The 27,258-nt window shown below is 37.4% G+C and overlaps 1 protein-coding gene across 4 annotated transcripts in view; it reads left to right on the top strand.

Moving 5' to 3' along the window:
* Stxbp4 (syntaxin binding protein 4) overlaps positions 1–27,258 on the top strand; it is a 158,232-nt gene that overhangs the window by 15,628 nt on the left and 115,346 nt on the right. For 2 of the 4 annotated variants that reach the window (XM_036196284.1, XM_036196283.1), the window contains 8 exons: positions 259–386; positions 2,345–2,477; positions 10,445–10,551; positions 10,716–10,935; positions 12,282–12,360; positions 17,813–17,910; positions 23,410–23,506; positions 25,689–25,780. In XM_036196284.1, the coding sequence (XP_036052177.1) occupies positions 340–386; positions 2,345–2,477; positions 10,445–10,551; positions 10,716–10,935; positions 12,282–12,360; positions 17,813–17,910; positions 23,410–23,506; positions 25,689–25,780 (873 nt within the window). In that variant the 5' untranslated portion in view covers positions 259–339. Of the gene's footprint in view, positions 1–258; positions 387–2,344; positions 2,478–4,447; positions 4,511–10,444; positions 10,552–10,715; positions 10,936–12,281; positions 12,361–17,812; positions 17,911–23,409; positions 23,507–25,688; positions 25,781–27,258 lie in introns of those variants that run through there. The other 2 variants (XM_036196286.1, XM_036196285.1) reach the window with 2 other exon arrangements.

The following is a 27,258-nucleotide window of genomic DNA, read 5'->3' as shown; positions in this document are numbered from 1 at the left end:
TTCGTCACCTGTACTAAAGAGAATGGGTTAATATGTTCACAGTGATGTAGGGATAGGCCTATCTATCTGTATAGAGATCTGTCTTGTTGCTTCAGATGTTACCATCAATGACCAAAATGTTATAGCCCATGACAAATACATGAATAGAAATACACAGGCATATGTTATCTATTGCCAAGTATACATAGTGTCTTTATGTGACATTGGAACTACATTGGAATGTTCTAAGACTTGAAAAATTATTTTCTGTTATTCCAGTCTGAAGAAAAGAAGACTATTTAGACTCCTCAAGTTCTTCATTTACACAGCTGTTAAATCCAAGGCAACTGTGGTGAAAGCATGCATAAATCTACATCTGCTGCAGGATCATCCAGCCTACTTGAAAAGTAAGTTTTCAATGTAATTTAATATGTTTGAAATGGGTACACTGTTAGGTTTTGTTTTGTTTTGTAGCTTTGTGGCCCAGGGAAGCAATACTGAGTGATGAGTAGAGTAACACATTGTATTCCTGGGGCTTTGGTGTGTTGTAGTGAACTTCCCATTCCCGTGATCATAACACCTGAGATAATCAACTCTGAAACCTGAAAGACTCTTGGCTCAGTTTTTGGTATGTGTTCACTTCTTTCCTCTGAGCCTGTGGAGACACAGCAACATCATATATCCGCTGGTCTCTTCACTGCATGGCGGCCAGAGGCAGATGTCATTGTTGCTTGCAGGGCCACTCCCCAGTGATCTAGTGCCCTGGAACTAGGCCCTGACTCCTCAAGGGACCACCAGTAACTTCTCAATAGCACTCCAAGCCTTTTAACACAGAGGCCTTCATGGGACACCTCTAGGCCATAGTAAAATGAAAATCAACACACAGAGTAAACCCTGAATTCTCTTTAAAATTCCTTGTACAGATTGTAGGGTTTGTTTTTTGTTTGTTTGTTTTTGTTTTTGTTTTTTAGTCTGGTTTGACACTTTTGAATTTATATAAGATTCGATTTTGCTGATTAACCAATTCCCAAATGTCTTAAAAGAATAAGCTTTGTTTTCCTTATAGTTCTATGGGCTGGCGAGAGATTTCTTTCGCCAGTGTCCAACACCTCAGCTCCAAGGCTGGGTGGCTGAATTCACTTCCTGTCATCTAATCTCTCATCCTTCAGGAGACTAACTTAGGCCTTGACAAACACTGGCAGAATGGTTCCTAGCAGGCAGTACAAGTGCTTTACAAACATCTATCTCCCTCACATTTGATTTTGCTGGTGTCCTGTGGACCAAAATAATCCAATAGGCAAGGCCAGATTCAAGTAGTAAAGATAACGATGACCTGTAGAAAGGCCCCTTACCAAGTAGCGTGTGGACAGCAACCAAAGAAACCGGTAAATATTTTGTAAACATGTATATTTTACAAGGTTCAAACAGGAAGGTCTCCTCTAATCCTTGTCCTTTCCTGTGCCCTCAGTCTTCCTATAGATAATCATTGTTGTTTTTAATTCTTTTTGGTTCTCCTTTTTGCATAAGCAAATATATACACATGTAGATATACAGACGTATATATAGACATATGTATATATGTATGTACATATACCACTCTCTAGAATAGTCTAAAATGAAAGTGTGTGTGTGTGCATGTGTGTGTAAATAGTTAAAACAAAGGATTCTATAAATATTAAATGTGTTAGCATTTTATGTTTATCCCTCTTAACGTGGATCTCAGTAAGTGATGTGGAAGCATGAAGCCTGGCTTTGTTTTTAACTTTGCTTAAGTTTTTGCTTGACCAACATGTTCAGAAATATGACTTGGTGACATACCTTTCGTAGAATTCTTCTGACAGTCCTTTTTGGTGGCATTTCTCATGTGTGGCAGATATTACAGCTGAAGCAAGTGCTTTGTAACAATAACATCCTCTTCCTAAATTAAAAGGCTAACTTTTTTTGAGGTCCATATGGAAGTAAAGTTATTTTGCTGTAAGTACCTACAAACATGAAGTTGTTTACCTGATACATTAAAAAATTTGGGTTTAGAGCCAATCTTATAAACAGCTTAAAAAAAAAGAATCTCAGGCCCTTTTTAAGTTAATCCTTGAATTTACTTAAGCAACATTTAAGAACTGCTTTTCTTATATTCCTTAGAAATAGGCATACTGCTGTCACTAACTTTTATATTTTATGTGAGGATTTAAAATACTGAAAAATCATTTGACTTCTTTTCTGTGACACTCTTCAAATGTTGTTGCTAGTAGGCATATACACTGTTGGGTTATATAGATCTGACAATTTGATCTAACAAGTAGCTGAAAGAAAACTCTATGTAGAGATCTCTAGCCTAACCTGTGAGTGCTAACACATTTTATCCTAGGAATCCTGCCTTTCGGGTGATTACAGTTACTAAGGAAACAGGCCTAGGTTTAAAGATCCTAGGCGGAATTAACAGAAACGAAGGACCGTTGGTGTATATTCAGGAAGTCATTCCTGGAGGCGACTGTTACAAGGTAAACATAAAACAATCAGTGATGACAAAAACCCACCAGTGGTAAGATTTGTTTTCTTCCTTTAGTAAATTGTTTTTATATGAGTTGATTGTCCTCAAGGAAAACACAAGAGGGACCATTACCTTCAAAGACTTTTGCCCTGACATATAAATAAATTCTCCAAGTATGCCAATAATAAGTATGTAAGACTCGAACTAAAGGTTGTTTAGTTACATGCTGTTCAAATCATCTCTGAAGCAGAGTCCAGAGAACTTGTATCTGAAATCATGTTGCCTGTGTGCCTGTGGAGTTTGGATCACATTGGTCACCTGACCTTGAGCTGCATCTCTTTGGCTTCCTAAATGCAAAAGGAAAGGGAAGCTGCAAATTGAACAGTCTCATATCCTGATTTGCACTCATTCTCCTCATTTACTCACTGGTTGACGTTCTTATTTGTCCACAAGAGGCTGCATTCAGCATCTGCATGAGAAACTAGGTCTAGAATTAAGAGTAGACACTGTCTACCCTTTTGTTCTTGATCTCATCCTTCATATACAAAGTGTGTGATAGAGCACCCATTTCTCTATCTGGTGGCTAAGAAACTCAGGGCCAAATTTTAAACAAAACTCCAGCAACTTCATTAAAAAAAAACTTGCTCTGCTATTGGCATGGTCACCCCTTTGAGGTTTTAATTATGTCAACCTAGATATCTTGATAAAGGATCTTCTAAGTTTCTTCTTAGAATTATTCTTTGGGGGCTTCGTTAAATAATTCCACCTTGCCCTTCTTCCACTGCAGACACTTACAGAGCAAACAGTTTGTCTTTTCAATTGGATTTTATTTCCTCACAAAGGAAAATCGGTTTCACCAAAATCATTCCCATAGTTGAGCTGTTTCAGGTTTGTTTATTTCACAAGGCATCTGTGCTGGCTTATTTTGTGTCAGCTTGACACACGCAAGTATAGTCTGAGAGGGAAAAAAACTCAATTGAGAAATTGCCTCCATAGATCAGGACATAGGAAAGCGAGGGCATTTTCTTAATTAGTGATTGATATAAAAAGGTGCCTGCCATCATGGGTGGGGACACCTTTGGACTGGTGGTTCTGAGTGCTGTAAGAAAGCAAGCTGAGCAAGCCATAAGGAGCAAGCCAGGTTAGAAGCATTCCTCCATGGCCTCTGCATCAGTTTCTGCTTCCACGTTCCTGCTCTGCTTGAGTTCCTGCCCTGACTTTCCTCAGTGGTGTAGACTGTTATCTGGAAGTGTAAGTAAAATAAATGCTTTCCTTTCCTGCCCAGATTGCTGTTGGCTGTGATATTTCATCACAGCAGTAGAAATACTATGCGTCTTTCCAATATACTTTCTAAGTTCTAAGTTATTATCAGTTTAAGGTATTATAATGATGTAAAATTGTAGCTATTCAAATTAAATTATTAGCCAAATAACGTAGTTCAATGTTAAACAAATTCAAGCCCCCTCCTCATAATCTTTTTGATAAGAATTAAGAAATTTACTCTCACTTCAGTATGGATGGGTAGAATGGGCTGGAGGCATTCAGTATAGTTTAAGTTGCTTGCTTGCTTACTTGTTTGAGACAGAGACTTTGTTTTAGACCTGGCTGACCTGGAACTCACTACATAACCCACAATGGCCTCCACTTCATGCCAGTCCTCCTAATCAACCTCTCAAATGTTCATATTAAAGGTCACCATGCCCTGCTAACTAAGATACTTTGGGCAAGTTGCAGTAAGAGTTCAAGATGCCTGGTAAATAATACAAATTTGCTTTTAGAACAAGTAACAATTTATGCCCTTTTATTTCCATAAATACTTTAAATTAGACTAAAAAATTGAACGTAGAAATTTTAAATTGCTTTTTATCTGTTGTAAACCATACAGATTTAGAAATTATGCTCATAAGATATACCTTCTTTTTGGTTGAGGTGCTAAAAGACATACCTTTCTAATGGGCAGTTTTCTTCATTTACCACTAGAGAGCAGCATGAAGTTATTAATGTTCGGGTCATGTGCAAAAGAAGAAAACCAGTTAGAAAAAGGTGTGGAAGAATAAGTAATTCTCTGGTCCTTATACTTTATTTTTTCAATATTTCCATAAATGAAATGCTCTAGGCAAGTACAAAACAGGTGCATGTTTACTGTAAAGATCTTATTGATAATTTGCTTCTAGTAAACTCAATTCTGTTTTAAGCAAGCATCCTAGCACTCTTGGTAGTCTTTTATTTTTGCGACAAGGTCTCACTAAGTTGCCCAGACTGGCCTTGAACTCACTCAGGAGTCCAGGCAGAACTTGAGCCATCCTCTTCTCTTAGCTTACTGAGTATCTGGTCTTACCGATTTGACCCACCAGATCTAATATAGTAATACAAAAAATTAATCTGTACAGAATTTGTACATGATGGTTATATTCATAGAAACAAAGGCTGCAAAGTTTTCCTTACTAGAATGCCAGACTGATCAATTGTTAATTATTCTGAATTTCATGTGTGCTTTAACTTGGCTATAATTTTTAAAACCTGTGTGTGCGTGTGTGTGTGTGTGTGTGTGTGTGTGTGTGTGTGTGTGTATACATGTACCTATTTTTCTGTGTTTATCATATGTGTGCAGTACCTGTGGATGCCAGGGCATCAGATCTTCTGTAGTGGAACTCTGTTAGCTCTAAGAGCTATAGGCATCTATAGGCAGCCTGTACGCTGAGAACAAATGCACCAGGTTCTGAATAAGGAGATACGAGAATCTAAAAGGCCTTTCACTCCCTTAGCCAGTCCCTTGCAGTCTAGCATCCTCAGAGAATATTACTAAACCTGTCAACCTCAACGCCCTCTTCATCTTCACAGTCAGCTTTCTAATTTCCTGATGAAAATCAACACTTAGCTCTCCTAGAGATACCTCAGAACTAACATTTCTAAGGTACAATGGCACAATCCATGATACTCACCTCACACCTTCTTCTCATTTCTTCCCATATAAAGCCCCTTCTCAATCAGTTTTCAAAGCTATGTCCCAATAATTTCCTTCTTCCTTCTTCCAGTATCATAGCAACTGTATTCCAATTCATCTTAGCACATACTGCTGACCTTTTTTCTCTCTTGAGCCCATTAGTCATTTTCTCTCTCTCTCTCTCTCTCTCTCTCTCTCTCTCTCTCTCTCTCTCTCTCTCTCTGTGTGTGTGTGTGTGTGTGTGTGTGTGTGTCTTTCTGTCTGTGTGTGTGTGCATGTATATGCTGGTATAGTTACATGTATGAGTACATGAAAATGGAGGTCAGAAGTCAACACCAATACCTTTATCTATCACTCTCTGCCTTAACTTTTGAGACAGGGTCTCTTATTGATCCTAGAACTGGTTGATTGAGCTAGACTGGCTGTCCAGTTGTCTCTGAGCATCCGCCTCTCTCTTCCTTTGCAGCACTGGAATTGCATGCATTTTTATGTGGGTCCTGGGGGTCTACTAGAGTTCTCCTGCATGCATAGTAGGCGGTCTTTTGACTGAACCATCTCTCTAAGCTCTGTCTTTAGTCTGTCACTGGTTTTATTGGTACTCTCAGTAGCTTTATCTGCTCTTAATGCACCTGCCTATTTCCTCTCCTACCAAACTACCGTAACTAGTATTAGTAACCTACAGCTCTTCTCTTTCTCCATCTCTACACTTACAGGCTTGTATTCCCTGTTTCTGAAAGAGCCACTCCTTCCTTATCTCCTTGTAGGTATATTGTTTCGTTAAGCTGGGAACAGCAACTCCTTCCTGTTCTACTATTCCAGATATCAGTTTAAAGAACTTGGCAGAGAACTTGTTTCCTGTCCTCCAGTGCAACTGAAGATGAGGCCAGGTTTTATTGTTCCTGTGTGTGTGGCTAGCTCCTGTTCCCATGCTTCATATCACCTAGCTCAGTTTATAATGGAACATCAGAGTCTCTGATTATTTTAACTAGGCTGAATCACTGGCCCCTCTGCCTCCTAATGGCAAGGACTCCATCTGATTTCTTTACAGTCATTTCCTTAATGTGTTTCACTCAGATATTAATGAATGAATCTTGCCATGATCGTTCTGTCATATTCTGTCTGTTTACCATTCCACTGCTATCACCTTCACTCCTGACCAAGGTGTGTCTTCTTCTTGGCCCTGTGCATCAGATGATGGATAATATTTTGAAATTTTCAAGTGTTTTCTTTTCTTTCATTTATAACATAAAGAAGAAAACTTCTGCAAATATGAAGAAACATTTCATTTAGCTGATCCTAAAATGCACATATAAGCTCTATACATAATATTCACATATGTAGCTATGCACTCTATCTGTTTGTCAATAAGGGTGTATTTCCTCTCCTAGCTCTGAAATTGGATGCTCCTCACAAACAATGCCATGGTATACTTGGCAATATTCTTCCTTGCTACATAAAGAAATGGAATCTCTTGCAGCTATTGTTGTCTAGATTTGATAAACTGAGGCGTTCTTATCAATCTTCTAAGTAGAGACAAAGGTCTCATTGACATAGGTGCCCACAGTATGACTATGGCTCACTTAGGGTGGAAGGCCATATTTCACTTCCAGAGGAGGATATGGTGAGCACATTGCTGAACTATGATCAGAGCATTTGGAAACCAGTCCCATTGGTGAACACCGAGGAAGACATTCACTTTGCTGCATCACTCTTCTTTGTTGTTATTGTTTCTATTGTTATATAACATGTTAACTTCCTCAAGCTAGTTCCTGGACCTCATTAATGTATTATTACCCTATTAGATTCCTTTGCACAGTGCTAGGGAACCAAACATGGTAGCATGATCTGGCCAACCAAAGGAATAAGTGTGACTCCTCTGAGAGTTAGCTCTATTAATATTAATATGTTCTAATTTGGAAAAGGGTGGAAGTAAATGTAAATAAGGATAGTCACTATAAAGTAAGTGCTATGACTCAAGGAAGTAAATGTGTATTTTGTTCAGGAACGATAGTGTTTGAGCCTGCCTGTGAGGCAAGAGGGAGATAGGAGTAAATGGTAGCATTCTTGATAAAAAGTGGCCATGCATAAAATCACTGAAATGCAAAGATGACAGCTGGCATGAGGAACATTCTCTGAGAAGAGGATAAGGAATTTTTATGCTGGGATAGAAGGCGTGTGGTGAAGCTAGAAAAAGGTAGTTGTAGGTAGTTTCCAACAGGCTTGGAAAGTTAAGGATTTTCAATTTTTTTTCCAAGCTGTGTTCTCTATTTCAAGAGCAATGTAATTGAACTTCTCTTGAAGATGTGCCATAATAATGAGACTGATCTGCCTTGCATTATTGTGTTTTTTTCACTTTACCTACAATGTGTTCTGCATGTATTCTTTGATTCTTATACTAAGCTCATATTATAGATACTTACACCAGCTGTTTTACTAGGAAAATGAATGGAGTTTCATAGACATTAAGTAACTTTCCTATGTTTACAGTAATAACTAGAGTTAAAAGAAGGCTGCATCAGTTTGTAGTTTGGGAAAGGAATCCAAAGACTCACAGAAGCAACACTTCCTTTCTGAATCATGAGTTAATTCTGTCAGAATCAGGCTCAATAGATAATGCAATATGTTATTTAAGACCTTTATAATATAATAATAATTGAAACGAACAGTGATGGCAGTTTACAACAGAAGAACTTAAGTGGCCAGGAATGCATTATGATTTTGGCAAGTACATTGCTGTCAAGTGAGAGAGTATTCAAACTGAAGTTCAACATTTAGACATGCCTGGCATTTTGCCTGCCACGTGGTGCAGCTGCTCCATAACCTGCAAGTGGAAGTGGCCTCAGCATTCCCTCAGGTCATATCAGCACATATATTGCATACTAATCCATCTGGGGCAGAGTTCACTCACTTAAGATGCCAGACTTTTACAAAAATGGCTTTGTTTTCATTCACATGCCGTGACTTTTAAACAGGTTCAGAAATTTGTATGATCAGCTAATATCTTATTCTAAGAGGCAAAGAAAAACACTAACAGCTGCAAATACATGTTTAAAACTAAAAGTATGTATACTCACTAGAAACCTGTGGCCAGAGGCCTTCTCTCCTCCTCCCAATACATTCTACAAAATGTTCCTTTAACACATACAGGTCATGGGAGCTGTATAGCTTGAGAAGAGATTGCAGGAGACTATAGGTCAATCTAAGCCCTTTTGCCCATCTGGAGTTTTTTAGCCTTTTTCTCTGTATCCCGGCAGTGATTTTCTGTGACAGACATTAACAGATGTCTATAGTTTAGTTACTGGTTGCTTTTTCTCAGTGTTCATGAAGATCTATCTAGTAATGGCAGAGCTCACATTCAAATTCAGATCTATCTGAATGCTAACCTCCATGCCAGTCCCTCTCATGTGGGAGGCTATTGTTGGTATGTCGACCTGCTTGATCACTGGATTATATAGGTCTTGTGCAGACAGCCACAGCTGCCTGAGTTCATGGATGCAGTGGTCTCGTCATCTTCACTAGACACTGCTTCTCACCAGTTTTCTTTGACCCCTGATTCTTAGAATATTTCTGCCTCATCTTCAGCAATGTTCCTGAGCTGCCCAGGAGGGGATGGTATAGATGTCCTATCTGTGGCTGAGTACTCTACTGACTCAGGTTAGATTTTATGTCTAGTTACTTGAATTGTAGAGATTGTTTCAACACTATCAAAGTAAAATGTTAGTCAGCCTTCTATTACTATACCATATCCCTGAGTTAGTCAACTGATGGACTCTTCTATGTTTCAGTCCTTGGTTGATTGGCCCATTGCTTTTGTCCTAAGACAACATATTCTGGCAAGATGTGACAGTGTGAAAATGCTCATCTAATGTCCAAGACACAAAAGAGAGAAGAAGCCAGGGTCCCATAATCCTCTTTTTGGGATTGTCCCCAGTGCTTCCAATGCCTCCCACCCACCCCAACTCTAAGAAATTTCACCTGCTTCCAATAATGCCAAGCTGGGGACCAGGCTTCTAACACACAGGACTTTGGAGGATACTCAGAATTTAATCCTTTGTCTTTTCTGTAGTTCTGGAAATAATATTTTCTGTGTTTGTAGTAATGAGAAAAGAGAACTACCTTAGAATCTGTAAAAGAACAGAACTTCCCTTCTCAGTTGAATTAAGAGAAAACAAAACAAAACAAAAACAAGTGACTAAGATACTGGCCCAGCAACCACATCCATCTTGTAATTGATAATACTGGGTCATGTGTACTTGAGACAGTTATGCACAGAGCCTGGGCTTAACAAAGACAGCCAGTTAAATCAGCATGACATGGCTATGATGCTATATGCACAGCCTAGTAGGCCTGGCCACAGGAGGACTAGCAAATTTAATAAAGAAGATGCTTGATTATTAACTGAGATTTAGATAGGATCAGTATAATGAGGTTTCTTAACCATATTTTTAAAAAGTCAGTGTGCATATTTGTGCTTGTGTGTACATTTTATATGTGTGTGAATGTGTATGCATGTTTGTATTGTGTGCATATATGAATGTATATGTGTATGCATGTACATGTGCATGTATATTTATGTCTCTCTGTGTGTAGGTACATGCTGTGTGTCATGTATCACATATCCACCAACCAGAGGAAAGATGCAGGAATGTTCATTCACTAGGGTGGATGAGTCTCCTATTCTGAAATATTCAGTGTGCAGTGAGTGTTTGGCTTGCTTGATCAGTCAGAATCTTATCAAGCTCATAGTGCTGAGCTTTGAAAACAAATGTCCTTTCCTGGCATACAGGCCTGTTGCCTACAGTAGGCAAGTTCATTAGCATGACAGTCAGTGTACTAATTGGATGTATAAACTATATAATTTTATCTATGTATATTAGTTAACCAGGCACTAATTCAGCATTTTTTATGGAGATTCTCTAATTTTTTTTACTGTTTATGACATTATTCATAAAAATTATTTTTATTATGTTAATTTTATTAAAACTATTTTATTCTTTTTTTTTCATAATTTTCTTTTTGACTTTTCTTTTTAGGATGGACGTTTGAAGCCAGGAGATCAACTTGTCTCAGTAAACAAGGAATCTATGATTGGTGTATCATTTGAAGAAGCAAAAAACATAATTACCAGAGCCAAATTGAGGTAACAATTCCATCCATATGATAGGATGAGTCATTTAGCATATATATATATAAATATGGTGAGTTAGGATATCTTAAAGGTTTTTACTCTACTAGAAACACTATCTTTGAATTTACTTGATTGCATTTGTTGCATATCCACAAAGTGATGTCTTTTCATCATAGGTCAGAATCTCTTTGGGAGATAGCGTTCATCAGACAAAAATCTTACAGTGGCCATCTGGGAAATATTTGCTGTCCATCCTCATTACAAGCTTCAGAAGACTGTGGATTTCAAACCTCAACATTTAATCCTCTTTCCCCTCCCCCTGAAACACTAATTCCAAAGACTTCATCCACTCCCAAGACTCAGGGCCCAATTTTACCTTCTTTTAAAGCAATTCAGGTAATCTTAAACTCTAGCTTTATATCCAGTCCATAAATCCCTTATGGTTTTTTTTCTAATGTTGGTTAAGTCAGTATAGAATTGCAATTTCATTAATAATGCTTATTAGTAAGTATTTCCTCAAAAGATTTTTCATTTTTAGATTTTTATGATGTATAATGTGGAATAATCCTTATGCACTGTAATGATTTGTTACTCAAATTGGTGTAATAAAGTGCTGATTGACCAGTAGCTAGTTAGGAAGTATAGGTGGGGCAACCAAACTAAGGAGAATTCTGGAAAGAGGAAAGGCAGAGAGTGGAGTCACCAGCCAGACACAGAGGAAGCAAGATGAGAATGTCATACTGAGAAAGGTACCAAGCCACAAGCTAAACTTCAATAAGAATTATGGGTTAATTTAAGCATAAGAACTAGCTAGTAATAAGCCTGAGCTACCGGCTGAGCACATATAAGTAATATTAAGCCTCCGTGTCAATTATTTGGGAAGTGGCTGCTGGGTATTTAGGAACTGGCAGTCAGGAGAGAAGCTTCCATTTACAAAACAAAGATTTTCGAGCTAATGTATCCTTTCTTTAAAAACGTAATCAGAAAATATCAACATACAACTAGCCATGTTTAATTCTCTGTTTCTACCTATTGGAAGATCAGTACTCTGTGTGTGTGTGTGTGTATGTGTGTATGTGTGTGTGTGTGTGTCTGTGTGTGTGTGTGTGTGTGTGTGTGTGTGTGTGTGTGTGTGTGTTTTCAATCCTTGGTTTCTTCCTTATGTACTGAGACTAATCCTGACCATCTATCTATAGAGAGTGTTCTCCTGACCTTCGGATATGTGTCCTGTGAAATAGTTCACCTTACTTATTTGATTCCCACAAAATGAGGAATTTTTATATCCAAATCAATGTAATTGCTTTCAATCTGCTACATTGTCCTATTAAATCACAATTCTAAAGTAGACTCTATATTCTTTAAATTTGTGTTAGGAGTAACATAAAACAAGAAACTTTCCGTCAATGGGATAAGTTCCTTAAGGTTCTTAAGGGTAAGTTCTGTTCAAGGTAGATGGTGATCAGAGAGACTATTTTCCGTCATCCCTTAGACCATGTCTTTTAAAAGGCGAGGGACGTGGCCTTCTGTTCTGTTCTTAGGCACCGGAGAGCTGAAACCGTTATTACTTTCAACTCTGAAATGCCTTCTTTGAAGATGAATATACCAAAACATTAGGAGCTTTATTCTTTTTAGAATATTGCTTTGATGTCTTTAAGCATTCTATTTATGTTAACATGAGCATCTAGTTTGGTCTTTGGCCTACTTTAGAAAAGACACATCATCTCCCTCGTTTTCCTTCACAGACAAAACCTGGCTGCAGTAAAACAGAACATACTCCAATTACTTCTTTGGACAACAACCCTACAGATACATCTAATTCAGGTAATTCACATTTAATTCCTGTCATTTTTTTCTTCACTTACTTTCTCAATGATGAATTCATAGTATGACTTTCAATAAGCCTTAAAAGAGCAAAATGAATGTATTGCTTGGTGCTTTCTGTTAAATTTTGACTTTTGCCTGAAATTTATTTGAACACAGTTGACATTTTAAGAAGTACATTATAATAATAAATTTTAAGAATTGTTATAATAAATGTCTGTGAAGTTTTAATAGTTAAATTGTTGTAATCAAGTAATGAAAGGCTTCTATAGTCAAGATGTGACTTATTGCCCTTTTACTGAAGTACTTATGGGATATACCACTGCACCTTTGAAAACACAATATAGATGAAACAGAACTGAAGAAAATGGTTGTTTGTTTTAGAAGATATTGTATGAATATAAATTAGAAAGCACAGACATACTGACTTTGATATTGTTTTGAATTACCCTAAAATTACTTGTTGATTTTTTTCAAAAATAAAATACGGTCAAAAGTTTCTAAGCTACATATAGAAAAGGATTTTTATCAAACCATAAAGTTCTTATTGTTTCAAATATCAAGAAAAAGAATTCCTCCACTGAAATTAACCCTGAAAGTTAAAAAGACAATTTAGAAACTGTATTTAATATAACTCAAAGGCTAACTAACACAATATGCTAAATTATGACTCAAAGTGAAACCCACATGTATTAATCTTTAATGCCACTATTTTTGCTAAGAATTGCAAAATAAAGAGAACTAGTTTAGGTTAAATGCTACTAGGCCATGGACATACGGTATAGTTTCATACAAGAGTACATGCTTAACAGGCATGAAGCCCTGTCTTCAGTCCCCAACACCATAAAGAAAAAAAAGGAGAGAAAACAGCCACCATCAGTCTTCATGGGGCATTGTGCTGTGTTCATCATATGTTCCTCTGGTTGGGAGAAGTATTTTCCAATGGATTAGTAATTTTTAACCAAAATTATATACCTTTTAATTACTGAGGTTTAGTGATTCTTGCAAATACTATTAATTAGTATTCTTTTGACGTAATTAACATTCAGTCTCTTGATAGATTGTTTTTTATTTTAAATTGAAAATTCATGTGGAAAGAAGAAGATAGAGGAATAAAGCAGGTAATCCAAGATGCAAGGTCAGTCCGAGTTGCTCCGTGATGGAAGTCTGGGTCTTTTGTTCCTTGATTATATTATAAAGCCTTAATTATGGAACATGTGTGTAATAAATTTTCAATTTTTAGAAGAACCAAACTAATGAGTCCCTTTTGCCATTTATTTAGTGTACATTTGCTAACTGCTACCTAGTTAGCAGTGAACACAGCACAGCAGGAACTCCAGAAAGATTTAGGATCTTTCTGTCAGTTACTTAATATTATTGTAAAATAAATGATGAGATTAACATCCTCATTACTCAGATCAGAAAACATTGAAGTAAATATATATTTCTCCATAGATTTGCATGTACATATGGATTTTCTATTGTACACAAATAATGTAAAGACATATACAAAGTAGACTAAGGAGAGCATGAGTGGGAAGCTCCAGGAGACATTCAATACAAACAGCCAGTGATTTGCATGTTGTACAGGAGAACACAGGAGCAACCTAGGAAGTCTTAACCCTTGACCCTGGTTTTTTAGCTCCCTGACCCTGAACCAGTTGCCATAAGGGTAAGTTACAAATCAAAGATCGTGCATGTCAAGCACTTAGCATTGTGATTGGTACATGGTGTATGCTCAGCACTATTTTTATTATTTATTATATTGCAGAAACGTAGACTAGTATATACTTCAGATAGCATTCCAGAGTAAGAGCATGATTTTAGAGCAGAAGTGAGGGCTTCTTACGGGTGAGTCAATTTTGTCTTTCCTTCAACCTCCAAAGCTAGGATACAGCGAAGGACTCACTATAGTATGAAAACCTATAAAGAAACCTCAGCTCCCCACAAATCAGACATTCCCTAAGTCTTATGGGAAGCAGGCCGAAGACTATCCTAATTTAAGGAGGTGCCGTGAGCAAGAGCACAGAGCCCAGATAGGTGAGATGCCAGAGACCCTGAGAGGCATCTCTGATAATAGCATAGATTTGGCAATAGTAAGTAAAGTGAGATTTGTACAATGACCAGAAGAAACTCTGCTCGATTTTGGAATAGGAAAGTAGTTATTGAGAAATATATTTGAGTAAGTCATTTATAAAATTAAAATATTAACATATTAACAGAATATTTTTCTAGGACAGAAATAGCATTAACTCAGCTCCACATTTTTATTTCTACATAAATGCAGTAGGCGAGATCTACTGGATGGGGTTTTACACAGGACAGGGAAGAGGACCATCAGAATTGTCTCCACATAACTAGCACATGGTGTGGTTTCTCTGGTGTAAGTACATCAGCATAGATGTCCCATATCAGATCCTTAAGCATCACCATCTAGACTCCTTTTAGTTAGTGGGTGTTCATGTTAGTTAGTTTCTCTTTAGTGGACCAAATACCCAACAAAGGCAACAAAGAGACGAAAAGATGACTTGGGTTGACGGCTTCAGAGGGAATAGTCAGCATTATGGTGGGAAGGACATGGCTAAGGAACTCCATGACTGTGGGAGCATGCAGCAAAGCTTCTCACACGGTTACCCTACCAGGCTGCAGAGAAGGCTGAAAGCAGAAGTGAATGTAAACCATCAAAGGCACATGCAGCTCTCCTGACTCCCTTCCACAAGCTAGGCCCCACATACCAAAGCTTCCCTAACTTCTGTAACCTCCCCAAATAATCCCAACTGCTAAGGACCAAGTATTCAAATTATGAATCCACAGAGATATTTCACATTCAAACCTTTGCAGTATTTCTTTTAAAAATGTAAACAAGTTTTAATATTAACCTCAACAAAAATATATATAAGATGGCTCTTCTCTGTTTTCATCTCAGAGTTATTTGCAGGTGTAAAATTGGTTAGAATATTTAAGATCAGCACTATACGTGAGTAAAACTTGAGATTATCTGTCCATTATATAAATTAGTATGAGAATTCAGACTTTTTTATTATGGCAGTAAGTTGAATAATAAGTTTGTGAGTGAACTGCCAATAAACTGAAGCTATTCCTAAGGGAATAAGAAAGGGTGTTATTATGTTAGCAATATGACAAGACTTCATTCCTCTACACTCAGTTTTTTAAAACTCAACCAGTGCTGATGGAGAAAAATGCCTTCTAAAGCTTTGTGTAAAATTTAAAAATTATTTTTATAATGTTGATCTTATTCTTGATCATATTCTTACAAAGTATTTCCTTTCTTCTTATCCTAAAAAGAACAGAAATAATAGAGGAGCAATGTGAGGTTGAGGCAGGAAAAGAGAGAGGGGGGGTGATTGAGATTTATGGTTTAAACAACTCTGAGCTGTCCACAGGCACTGATGTTGTGCCCTGCCTCTTCAAGAATGAACCTGAAGTCAGTGTATACAGTGTGTAGGCAGAAGATAAGGAGCTTTGCCAAGGCACAGTGCTTGCTATTAAACCAAGGGTTGGGTAGTTTTACATTACTTCCCCTTTTCTCTTCACACAGTGTCTCTTTTTCAGTTTTTGTAGTTTCCATGACATTACTGATTTTTGCCTTTATAGTCCTCATCAAGTATCAGCTTGAGTCTTTGTACTTCGATGAAAATTTGATGATGAAAAATGTGGACTCATAGCAACACTGGTTTTTGGAGTCACTAGAGATTTAGACCATAGCATTGTGGATTGGATGTGCAACCTGGGTCAATTCTTTACCTTGTCAGGCCCTGGTGTAGGAGTGAGAATGACACATCTATGCCATTGTGGTTATTATGAAGATTAATGAACTCAAGTCTAACTCATTCACTAAGAGCCTAGAGGTAAAAATAGAGCTAACATTTATTCCACCTTTTACCATACCAGATTTTTACACTTAATCTGTAGGAAAACAGTAAAAATGTGTATGTGGCTGTCATGTGTGTCCCCTTCTCTCTCCTCTGCCCATTGCTTTCATCTACTCAGTGACACTTTCACACACTTAATTGAGTTATTCAAGCCCAGTGAGTTTGGGGCTGAACCACAGATAGGTTAGCTAGAGTTCACCTGAGTTTGGTGACCCTTAATTGTAGATCAGGCACCAATTTGAAAACAGGTCTTAAGATGCAACCTTAAAGTTGAGAAACAGAAGTTCCTTACCTCTTTGCTCTTCCATTCCATTTTCAGCCCATGATAATCTTTTCTACCACACTGTAAGTTCGCTACAGACTTTCTCTTAATACTTAAAAGTAGGGATTTAATATTTATTAACCTGATGGCCAACAATTAGATGTCATGATAACAAAGGAGTCTTTCTTGCTGTTACCAGAATTGTAAAAATTCTGTCACACTAAAATCAACCCTTCTCAGGGTTTAATTCCATTTGGAGCTAAAAGTCAGTGACAATTTTTTATATATACACTCTTAACACCTATAAGCTATATTAAAGATTTTGCATAGAATGTTGAGGATGTGTTAAAGGTTTAGAGGAAGACTCTTTATTTTCATATGTGCTTCTTATGTTCTTAAGAAAGAGAATGCAAATCATTCTGTACTTAGAGACAGATGCTCTGAGAAATTAAAAAAAATTAAAACACTGCATAAAGATGTGACATTTCAAAAAGTTTTTTCTCTTCCTCTTGTTTCTATGTAGAACTAGTAAAATACCATTTAGGAGTGTATTTAGAACAGTGACAACTTAGATAGGAAGAATTGACATAAATTATAGAAATGTGTCTTTAAAAATGTGGCATATTAAATCATTTCTCAAGGGCTGGCCCCTGGTGGCACCTAATTTCACATTCCTGCAAACACAAAATAGCATATCTGCATAATTAAGCTATATTGAAAACATACAGGGAAATGGGTGAGGAGAGTATTTTCCTTAACTCTTAAAAGTCCACTTCTATTGCTAAATCCAGTCCTTCTGTAAAATGGAATGGGATTTTTAGCTCAGAAAGTTGCATGTCCACATTGTCCTTTCATGCATAAGTGTTAGAAGTTACACTTAGAGATTTTCTAGACTGCTGCCACAGTTCCTGTAGCTGTACTCTTTCCCAGTCAAGGAAATATCATGGTCTTTCTGACTCGCTAATATTGTTTCACTTGCTTAAACAGCGAGGCCTTTGCCTTACAGTTACCAGGGCATTGTGGTGAGCATCATAATGGTTAGGTATCTGTCTTTTAGGCTAACATTTCCCTGAGACTTCATAATGCGTAATTTACTATGCTGTATGTTATATCTTTTAGCACTCAAGTAAAGCTGATTTAGACTTACAGGGGAAAAATTCATAAAAACAAAAGTAAGACCTGCCAACTGTTTAACCAGAATTATTTTTGAACAGCAGGAGCCCAGAACACAGCTTGTCAAATGAAAAGTTCTATTCCAATTAGATCTCCAATTAATGTGCACCCTGTTGTCTTCTAGATATTGCTCCTGCCTGGACTGATGATGATTCTGGACCTCAAGGAAAGAAGATTTCCCTAAGTCCTTCTGTTCGCCTGAAGGCAGAGAAACTGGAAATGGTAAATCCTTTAAAATTTCATTTTCTTCACAAGACAGCAGGAAAGAGCTGTGTTGTAAAGCCATTGGTTTCTTGGAGTAGCTTATTTAATTAAATGAGTGACGGTTTGGGTTTCAATTATTTAATAACATTTCAATTTGGAAGTTCATACTAGTTCACTAGTGTGAAATACAAATAAAACCTTTGGTTACTAAACTGACAAGCAAATTAGTTTCTTTCTCTTTGGCTAGGGTAATGGCTCAGTGGGTAAAAGGCTTGTGATGTAAGTATGAGAAGCTGAGTCAGTCCTCCAGAACTCACATTTTAAAAACCCAGGCTTGTGGGGAAGCACAGATAAGCAGATCTCTGGAGTCCACTGGCCAGTTAGTTGTACTGGTTGGCTTTTGTGGCGACTTGACACAAGCAGAAGTCATCTGGGAAGGAGGACTCTCAGTTGAAAACAAAACAAAACACAGCTGTCTTCCTCAGCTTGGTTTGTAGGCAAGTTTGAAGGGCATTTTCTTGATTAATGATTGATGTGGGAGGGTCCAGCCTACAGTGGGTACTGCTAACCCTCGGAAGTTGGTCCTGGGTTGTATAAGAAAGCAGACTGAGCAAACCATGAACAGCAAGCCAGTAAGCAGAACCCCTCCATGGTCTCTGCTTCAGTTCCTGATTCCAGGTTCCTGCCTGGACTTCCTGTTCTGACTTCCTGCCATGATAGCATTTGACTTGAGGGTTGTAAGCTGAAATAAAGTCTTCCCAGAGTTGCTTTTGGTCATGGTGTTTACCATAGAAATAGAACCCCTGACTAAGACACCAGCTTAGTCTGTTTGGCAAGCTTCCAACCAGGTGGAAGGTGACTGAGGAGTAACAGCCAATAATGTCCTCTGATGTCCATACAGAGATGTGTGCCCATATATGTGTACCCCCCCAAAAAAATATATATGATATCTTACAAACTGTAATCAAAATTATGACAAAGTTTAGTGGCTTTCATATACGGTAGCAGTAATTACAATGAATTAATGCAGCATTGTTTCATTATTTTAAAAAATGAAGGATTACTGAATCATAAAAAAGAAAGTAGTCAGGTCCACATGAAATTTAAAGAGATGATGGCAGTGCACTAGGGTACTAACAGGAGGAGTAAAGCATTGAGTGCATCATGTACAAGAAACAGAAGATGATTAAAACCAAGAAATTCAAGGTGAAAAGCACTTGAAAATTGATGAAGCTCCTGAGGAGCTGAGAAGAAAACTGTACCACATCTGGATTCAGTGCTAGAACTCGACACCTCATCTTCCTGTGAGATTTATAGATACTGACTTCCATGTTTGTAGAAGAATGTGAAACTGCATAGCTAGAATAAACACATTATAATTAGAATAAACATCATAATTATTCTCATCTCTACCTTTGCTCCAAGTTCCAAGTAGTACCTTTCTCATCACCAATTTAAATCTTCCTGTTGTTTAAATGATGATCAAATCTACCTCTTTTCCCAGAATTTCCTGATTATGATTGCTTGGGCAAATACTGCCATATTTATGTATTTGTAGCACTGACTGTCATGCAGTACTGCCTTACAATCTCTTTTTGTGTTCTGCTTTATCAGTGAGATTGAATATTTCTTCACCTATAGTACCTACATGCTTAAGCCCACATCTTTTGCCATCTAGACAAGAACATGGGCCTTTTCTCACCTGTTACTCATTTCCAGGCATAAGTACCCTAATGAAAAGACAGTTCAACAGAGGAAACTATGGGTTTTACTTCTCACAGAAGCCTTCAGAAATGAAAACCCAAATAATCCCAGAAATCTGTATACATTTATGATTAGTTTAGAGCAGAGTGGCCAGTGTTGTAGGATGACTAGGCAATATAATATGACCTAATAGTAATAATAGGGGGAACTTTGAAAGGCTCATTCAGTTAACAGTGTGCTGTTAGAACAATTTCCAAAAGCATACAATAGATGCAAAATATACAGTATGGTAAGCTGTGATAAATATTTAGATACAGATAACTTTTAAACATTGTATAGAGTAAAACTTAATTTGTAAAAAAAATATATATATAATAGTTGTAAGTTTATACACAATCACCATATTCAGAAGAAAAAAATCTGGAAAACCATGCAAATTGGTAATAGTGATTGTCCCCAGAGCAATGGTTTTCAACATCACGAGTAAAATCTTTTTCCTCAGAGGACATTTAGCAATATCTACTGTTTTGGTTGTCAGTAGTGAAGACCAAATCCAGATTCCCAACCAGGACTAAAACTTACATCCTAAAACTCTGTGTCCTAAAATTTAAATAATATTTCTAACAACTTATGAGTCTAACAAACATACAAAATGTGTCTCATTTTCTTGTAATTAGAGGAATTCAAACTAACATTTCTGGTATCATGACAAAATGAAGATGTGAAAACAACAAATTTTGTTAAGAATGTAGGAAGGTAAGATTGTTTCTATATTGCTGGCATGTTTCAATGAGTACCCATAGTTGAAGAACAATAGAGCATAGTAAAGTTGACCCTCTGCCTGTGGCTCAGCACCTCGAAAAATTTACAAGCGTCTATAAAAGAGGACATGTGTTGGGCCCCACAAGGCCCGGGAATGAGGCCCAGTGTAACTTTCCTGAGCCTAGCTCGAGTTTGATGACCTGTCCTGGGACATGACTTCTGCGTATGAGTGACTCAGCACTACCTGACCTAGCTAGAATCAGCCTCTGCCTAGTAACTGCTGAGATGGCATCATCTCATTGGCCCGCTAACCTCACCCCATCTTCCCATCTCCCCGTCACCCCAACCTATATAAGCCCACTCCTGATGCAATAAAGCAAGTTCCTGCTTTGACAAGACTCCCGGCCCAGTGTGCTTCTCTCTGGTGGACCATCCCGCTCAGCCCCAGGGAGAGAACTGCTAGACCGGTCCTGCCTCTACCCTACCTGTTGGTCAGACTGACAGACATGTATAGTGTTTTGTAATAAAAATGGTGAAGTAATTATAAATGTCTAACAATCAGAGAATGGATAATAAATTATAACATATACATTCAATAAAATACCACAAAATAAGTGAACTACATAGCTAGGCAATACTGAACAACTGCAAAATCATTAAGTTAAGATAAAATAAAATAAATTGTACTTACATACTAAGTGATAGTAAAGAATGGGCAAGAAGAATGTAATGACCCTAGGCTAGCATTTACTGTGAAGATCTGTAGAGGAAGCTTTCAACTCAATCTATAGCCTTATTTCTTGAAAATATGTGTAGACTTTAAACAAATATCATTAAATATTTTAAGATAGCCAAGTACTTATGTGTTCTTTATATTTTTTTAAAAAAATATTTGTAACTTTTTTCAAGATGAAAAGAATACACAAATGCTAAAAATCTTTCTTGAATGTATGTAAACAATACTTCTAGCTTTGATAGGGTAGATGGATGGTTCTAAACCAACCTTAAAAACACTTAAAGAATGTTTCCTGATCCCTGGCCTTCTTTCTTTTTCCTCCACTGTGCCCAGTCAAATTGTGTGCCTATATGTAAATACTTCTAGTGAGAGCGTGTCCTCTGTATACTTGTATTAAGTAAAACATTGTACTTTCTAAAATTATTATACTTGTATTAAATAAAACATTGTATTTTCTAAAATTATTTGTACATTATTCTTACCCTAAAGACCATATACTTTTTAAGGATAGAGACTGTACATTATTTGTCAATATCATTGTGCAGAGTTAGATGCCTGGCAAATAGTAAGTACCAAATAAGTATTTGGTTCAAGAATTGGTGACTATTTGAACATATTCCAAATGGAGAAGCTATCTGTCAATATCTTCTCCTTTAATAAATTTTGTTTAGCTTTAATGTGACTGACATTGTATGCACTCTTGCTAGAATCCAATGATAGGGCACCCTACAGTTCTTATACATTAAAATTAGTTTGGAATATATGTAACTAGAGAATCCTAGGTAGCACTGGGAACTTAATGTTCTTACCATAAAGAAGTCCAGAAGAAAATAACCAGGAAGAAGCAAAGAGGCTCCAAGTGTCAAGGACCCACAGTCCAGCCTTTCAGATAGGCCGCCTATCCCATCATTGCTGAGGGTCCTGGTAGACTGTCTATTCCACCATCATTGCTGAGGTTCCTGGTAGACCGTCTATTCCACCATCATTGCTGAGGTTCCTAGTAGACCATCTATTCCACCATCATTGTTGAAGGTCCTGGTAGACCGCCTATTCCACCATCATTGCTGAGGGTCCTGGTAGACCGCCTATTCCACCATCATTGTTGAGGTTCCTGGTAGACCATCTATTCCACCATCATTGCTGAGGGTGCTGGTAGACCATCTATTCCATCATTGCTGAGGGTCCTGGTAGACCGCCTATTCCACCATCATTGTTGAGGTTCCTGGTAGACCATCTATTCCACCATCATTGCTGAGGGTGCTGGTAGACCATCTATTCCATCATTGCTGAGGGTCCTGGTAGACCGTCTAATCCACCATCATTGCTGAGGTTCCTGATGGACCATCTATTCCACCATCATTGTTGAAGGTCCTGGTAGACCACCTATTCCACCATCATTGTTGAGGTTCCTGGTAGACTGCCTATTCCACCATCATTGCTGAGGGTCCTGGTGGACCGCCTATTCCACCATCATTGCTGAGGGTCCTGGTAGACCGCCTATTCCACCATCATTGCTGAGGGTCCTTGTGAGTCAAGGTGCTTTATCACTTCTCGTTCCCTTCTCCCTTTTTCCTAAGGTGAAGAGGAGAACCTTCCTCTACCTTTGTTAGGAGACTTCCTGCATGCTCTCCAGCACTTTGCTGTGGTCTAGCACATACACAGCCCAGGACCTCCTCAAAGGGCAAAGTGGGCTGCAAATGTCTTTTAGCCGGAAATTATGGTTGGTTCTATCTAAGGCTAAAGATCATGGAAAAGACAGTAGAGTACAAGTAGGAGTATCTACACTTTTTATTTTAAAGACAGAAGTTACTTTACCAAAAGAGAAGAACCTAATGGAGAAATGGGTGTCAGAGAAAACTTTTCTTTATTTTGTTTGTGTTATATGTAACCCTAAACTAGCCAAAATTAAGAATATTTTCCATTTAATACAATTCTATCAACTTCATTTCTATCCTCAAGATAACAGCCGAATGTTTTTCATGTTTTTTGAATGTTATCTATAAACTTGACTTCAGTAAAATTTTTCTGTTATATTACTTCTGCAAAAATCACATAGACTAGAAAATAATTTTATTTTTGGTCCTACAGACATGTTTGTAAATATGGCATTAGCCAAGATATTTGCTGTGTGGGTGGGGCATGGCAGACTCGGGAAGGTGATCCTTTATAGGTAGTTAATCTACAGTCAGCAGACTTTCCATGGGATCTAATTCTGGTCACGGTTCCCCCTGGTGGTTTGTAAAATATAGTTCTAGTGAAATGTTTTACCCTTTAGAGGTTTGAAAATTGCTTCTCATAAGACGATTTCCTTTCAGGCTCTCAATTACCTCGGTATTCAACCAACAAAGGAACAACATGAAGCCCTGAGACAGCAAGTCCAGGCTGACTCAAGGGGGACAGTGTCTTTTGGAGGTAATGTCTTAAGTGCATCATGTTGTATTATCACAGACAGTTGGTGGAAGTTATTGTGACCCATTTTCATTAAGAGAGCTTGTTCCTCAGAGGGAGAATGAAAACTCACACTATGCTACTGCAAATTCCTTAACAGGTACTTTAAAAACAGCTATTGATATTAACCTGGCTGGATCAGCAAAAGAGAGACCTGTATCAGGATCCATTAGCTCTAAATATCATTAGTCAATCATGTCCTTTTTTGCGTGTTTTATTTACGCATTAACATTGCTTTAATAATAACAAAAGAAATTAGTACAAAATATACATCTACTTCCTTTTTTTCAGTAGGAAGTTTTTATCGTACTGAGTAATTATTCTTACAGATGGCATAATGCTCCAACGTTTTTACACTTGGCATATTGATGTTTTCTCAGTAGCTGTTATTACAAATCTATATTTATTGCAGCTTTTAAAAATCTGCATTTATACTTTCAAATGTAGCAATTTCTTCTCTTTTTTAATAGGATAACTCCCACAATGGTTTGGAATTTCAATATCTATCACTAAGTTATTTTCCAAAAACTGTTTCCTATTTGTCTATTCTACTATTTGAATATAATGGTTACTTTCTAGCATTTGTTCTATAATACACATAATAAATGCTACATTGTATCATTTTAAAACATCTCTATTGAAATAAAGAAATTCACTTTTTGTATTTGAAATGAGGAAAAAACATTTGGGGCTCCCATTTCCTCTTGAAAATCACCCCCCAAATAATAGTACTAGGAAATAGAAATATACATAACACTACAACAACAACAACAAAACCTCACAACTTGTAAGGACAGAAGAGGGGTGCAGAGAGAGCAGTACCTACATTAGTGTGCAGAGGCAGGTGAAGCCCAGGCATCTGAAGATGGAGGACAACAGGCAGGGCAAGGTAGCATGGAGTTCCAGTATGACTCTAGGCTGGTTTCGGCTGTACATTGAAATCAGAGTTCTTAGAAATGCTGATATGGACATTTCTCCATGCTGCCTTTTCACTTTCTCAAGCAGTGTAGCACCTATTACTTCCTTAAACTTCCTGGGAGAAGGTACATATTTCATTGATAAATGAAACCAGAGGCATTGTGAAACTATACTTATTAGTAGCAAGGGAATTGGGGGTTCTCTGTGGTGAGTCATTGCTTAAAACATGTACCAGATGCTCAGTGACATTTGCATCCATGTTTATAATCAAAGCAGAGGATTTAAGGCGTGTCTCTGAGGAATCTAAACAAAAATGCCAGCAGACCACCAGATTGTTTCCCTATCATAAAATAATCCTTCCAGTTGACAAGGCAAGTTATGCACACGTAACTTTTTGAGTGCCTTATTAATTGTTAAATAAAAACTCAAAATCAAGAGTTTGTGGGCTTTTGATAAGATGACATAAAATATGGAGCCTAAAAGTATCAGATAAACAGGAAAAAGAAAAAATGAGAGCAGAAGATAACTTTAGATAAACTAATTAATACCCTTATGAAAACAAGAGAAGATAATGCAGCCATGAAGTATGAGCAGAAATGTGTAAAGTCAGAACAGAGAACATTTATAAGGATCCTTTGAATTAAAATGTAATAGCTACAGTTTAAACTTACTGAGGATACATAGGTGAGTGGACATCACAGTGTCTTTACGTTATGGACTGCTCTGATGTTCAGCTTGACAAGTGCCCTTGCTAAGCTGAGGAACGCCTGTCTCAGCCCTGATTTGCTCATCTGTAGAATAGGAGGACCTGCCTCAAAGGAGGTGAGGAATGGTGTGAGGATGATCCCTAAACACACACAGCTGTTACATAAACTGGCTGTTGCTATTATGAAACTTTAGATTCTTTAACCCTGAAAAGCCATGTCATAATACTGCCTTTTTTTCCCCAGAAAGCATTGTATGCATAATGTGAGAATTAGATGTCTATGATGTGTGTTTGCTTTATTGTTTGTTAACTGAATTATGTGACAAAGCTAATGGAAGTGAGATAAAAAATGGCTTCTCTATTATTTAAATTTATATTTACCTGTCACTTTGGTCAATACTATTTTAGGATAATTTGTATAAGTTAACCTGAAGCTCATAATGTTAACTTCCCAGAGAAGAAAGTAATATTTGTTTAGATGAAAACGAATGCTATTTTCTTATCAAAATGTGTTAATTTTAGATTTCGTCCAGGTTGCCAGAAATTTGTTTTGTTTGCAGTTGGATGAAGTAAACGTTGGTGTCCATGAAATCTCCAGCGTTTTGGACTCACAGGTAGAGTGTGCTCTCTATGATTTATATTTTAATCAAATATAGTGCACAAGTCTTGAATGTTGTGGGATGTATGTGATACCCTTTCTCCAGTTTCCACTGGCTTTTAATTTCTTAAATTATTTAGTTATTACTTATGTGGATGTATAGAACGGAGTTTGGGTCTCTAGTACTCACATAGAAGTAGGACTTGAGCACCCCTAATCACAGCCCTCAGTAGGCAGACAGGATCTCTAGGACTTTGCTGGCCATTTGAGCTGAGTTGATGAATGCAAGGTTTGATGAGAGACCTGATCTCAAAAACAATGGTGGAGAACAGTTTGGAAATATACTTGATGTCAGCCTCTTTTAATCCATGTGCATGCACATGCATGTGTGCATATTTGTGTACACAGGTTCACAAAACATACACACAAAAACTATGAACAACACACACTCCTTGAAGAAATCTGTAAAACTTCAGATTAATCAGAAGTTTTTTCTGTCTCCTCTTTTCTCAGGCCCATGTGCTGTGTTCCGTCCTCAGTTCAGCAGCATTGACAGCCTGCCATGTGAAAAGGCTTGCATTATCATTAGCTAGCAACACAGAGTCATGTGTGTGCCCATTCTAATCTGTCTGGAATCATCATCATATATGCACAGAAAAGTGCCTATAAGTGTATAGCCTGTTATTGTATTACAATCTGAACCATTCCCATGAGACATAATGTTAAGGACATACATTACTAAACCCACAGCTACTCTCCTCCATTTGTGTTCCCTTTCAGTTACTTGTGACAATCCCCTGCTCAGAAAAGTCAGGGCAACCACACTTGGGCTTTTTAAAATAAAACAGTTTTGCCAGCTTTCATATCTTTGTAAGATAGAATTATGAAGCTTATTCACTTCATCAGTCATTTAATCTACAGATCTTTGAAATTTTACCTCGTCAAATCTTTTAGTCCTATCTGTTGTGGATTGTTGGTATTTATTGTTTAAGGGAAACATTCAGCCCAAATATATCCTGTATGTAGTTTACATATCTTATTAGCCCAGAATGTGTTCTTGTTTATGGGTGACTACCTACTTGTCCTTATTCTGCTATCGCTTAGCAACCCATCCTTCCTTGATTTTCCTGTTGACTTGAAGTGCAAACTTAAAGATGGAGCACATCACTGTGTGTGTAGCTGTGTTCTCTGTCCTACTCTCCATTCTATCCATTTGTTTCTCTCTCAGTACATTATTTTTTTAGTTACTTAGTACTGGGCTCATTGATATTAGTGAGCTAAGAATGTTGTTATTAGCTTCTTACTGTTGATCTGAAAATGATGTTTTAAATGATTTTGCCATGATGTCAATAAGTGTGGTACTTTATATCATAGCATTGAATCTATAGAATGATTTGGTTATTAACTGAGTATAACTTACTTTCCCTTATTTATATCTTTGTTCTTGTTTTGAATGATGAAGAATATGACATGTTTTATATACATCTCAGATAT

The sequence above is a fragment of the Onychomys torridus genome, chromosome 8, assembly GCF_903995425.1.
Source record: "Onychomys torridus chromosome 8, mOncTor1.1, whole genome shotgun sequence".
Classification (NCBI taxonomy): Eukaryota; Metazoa; Chordata; class Mammalia; order Rodentia; family Cricetidae; genus Onychomys; species Onychomys torridus.
Note: the sequence above shows the minus strand (reverse complement) of the source record. Positions and strands in the feature narration are given on the sequence as shown.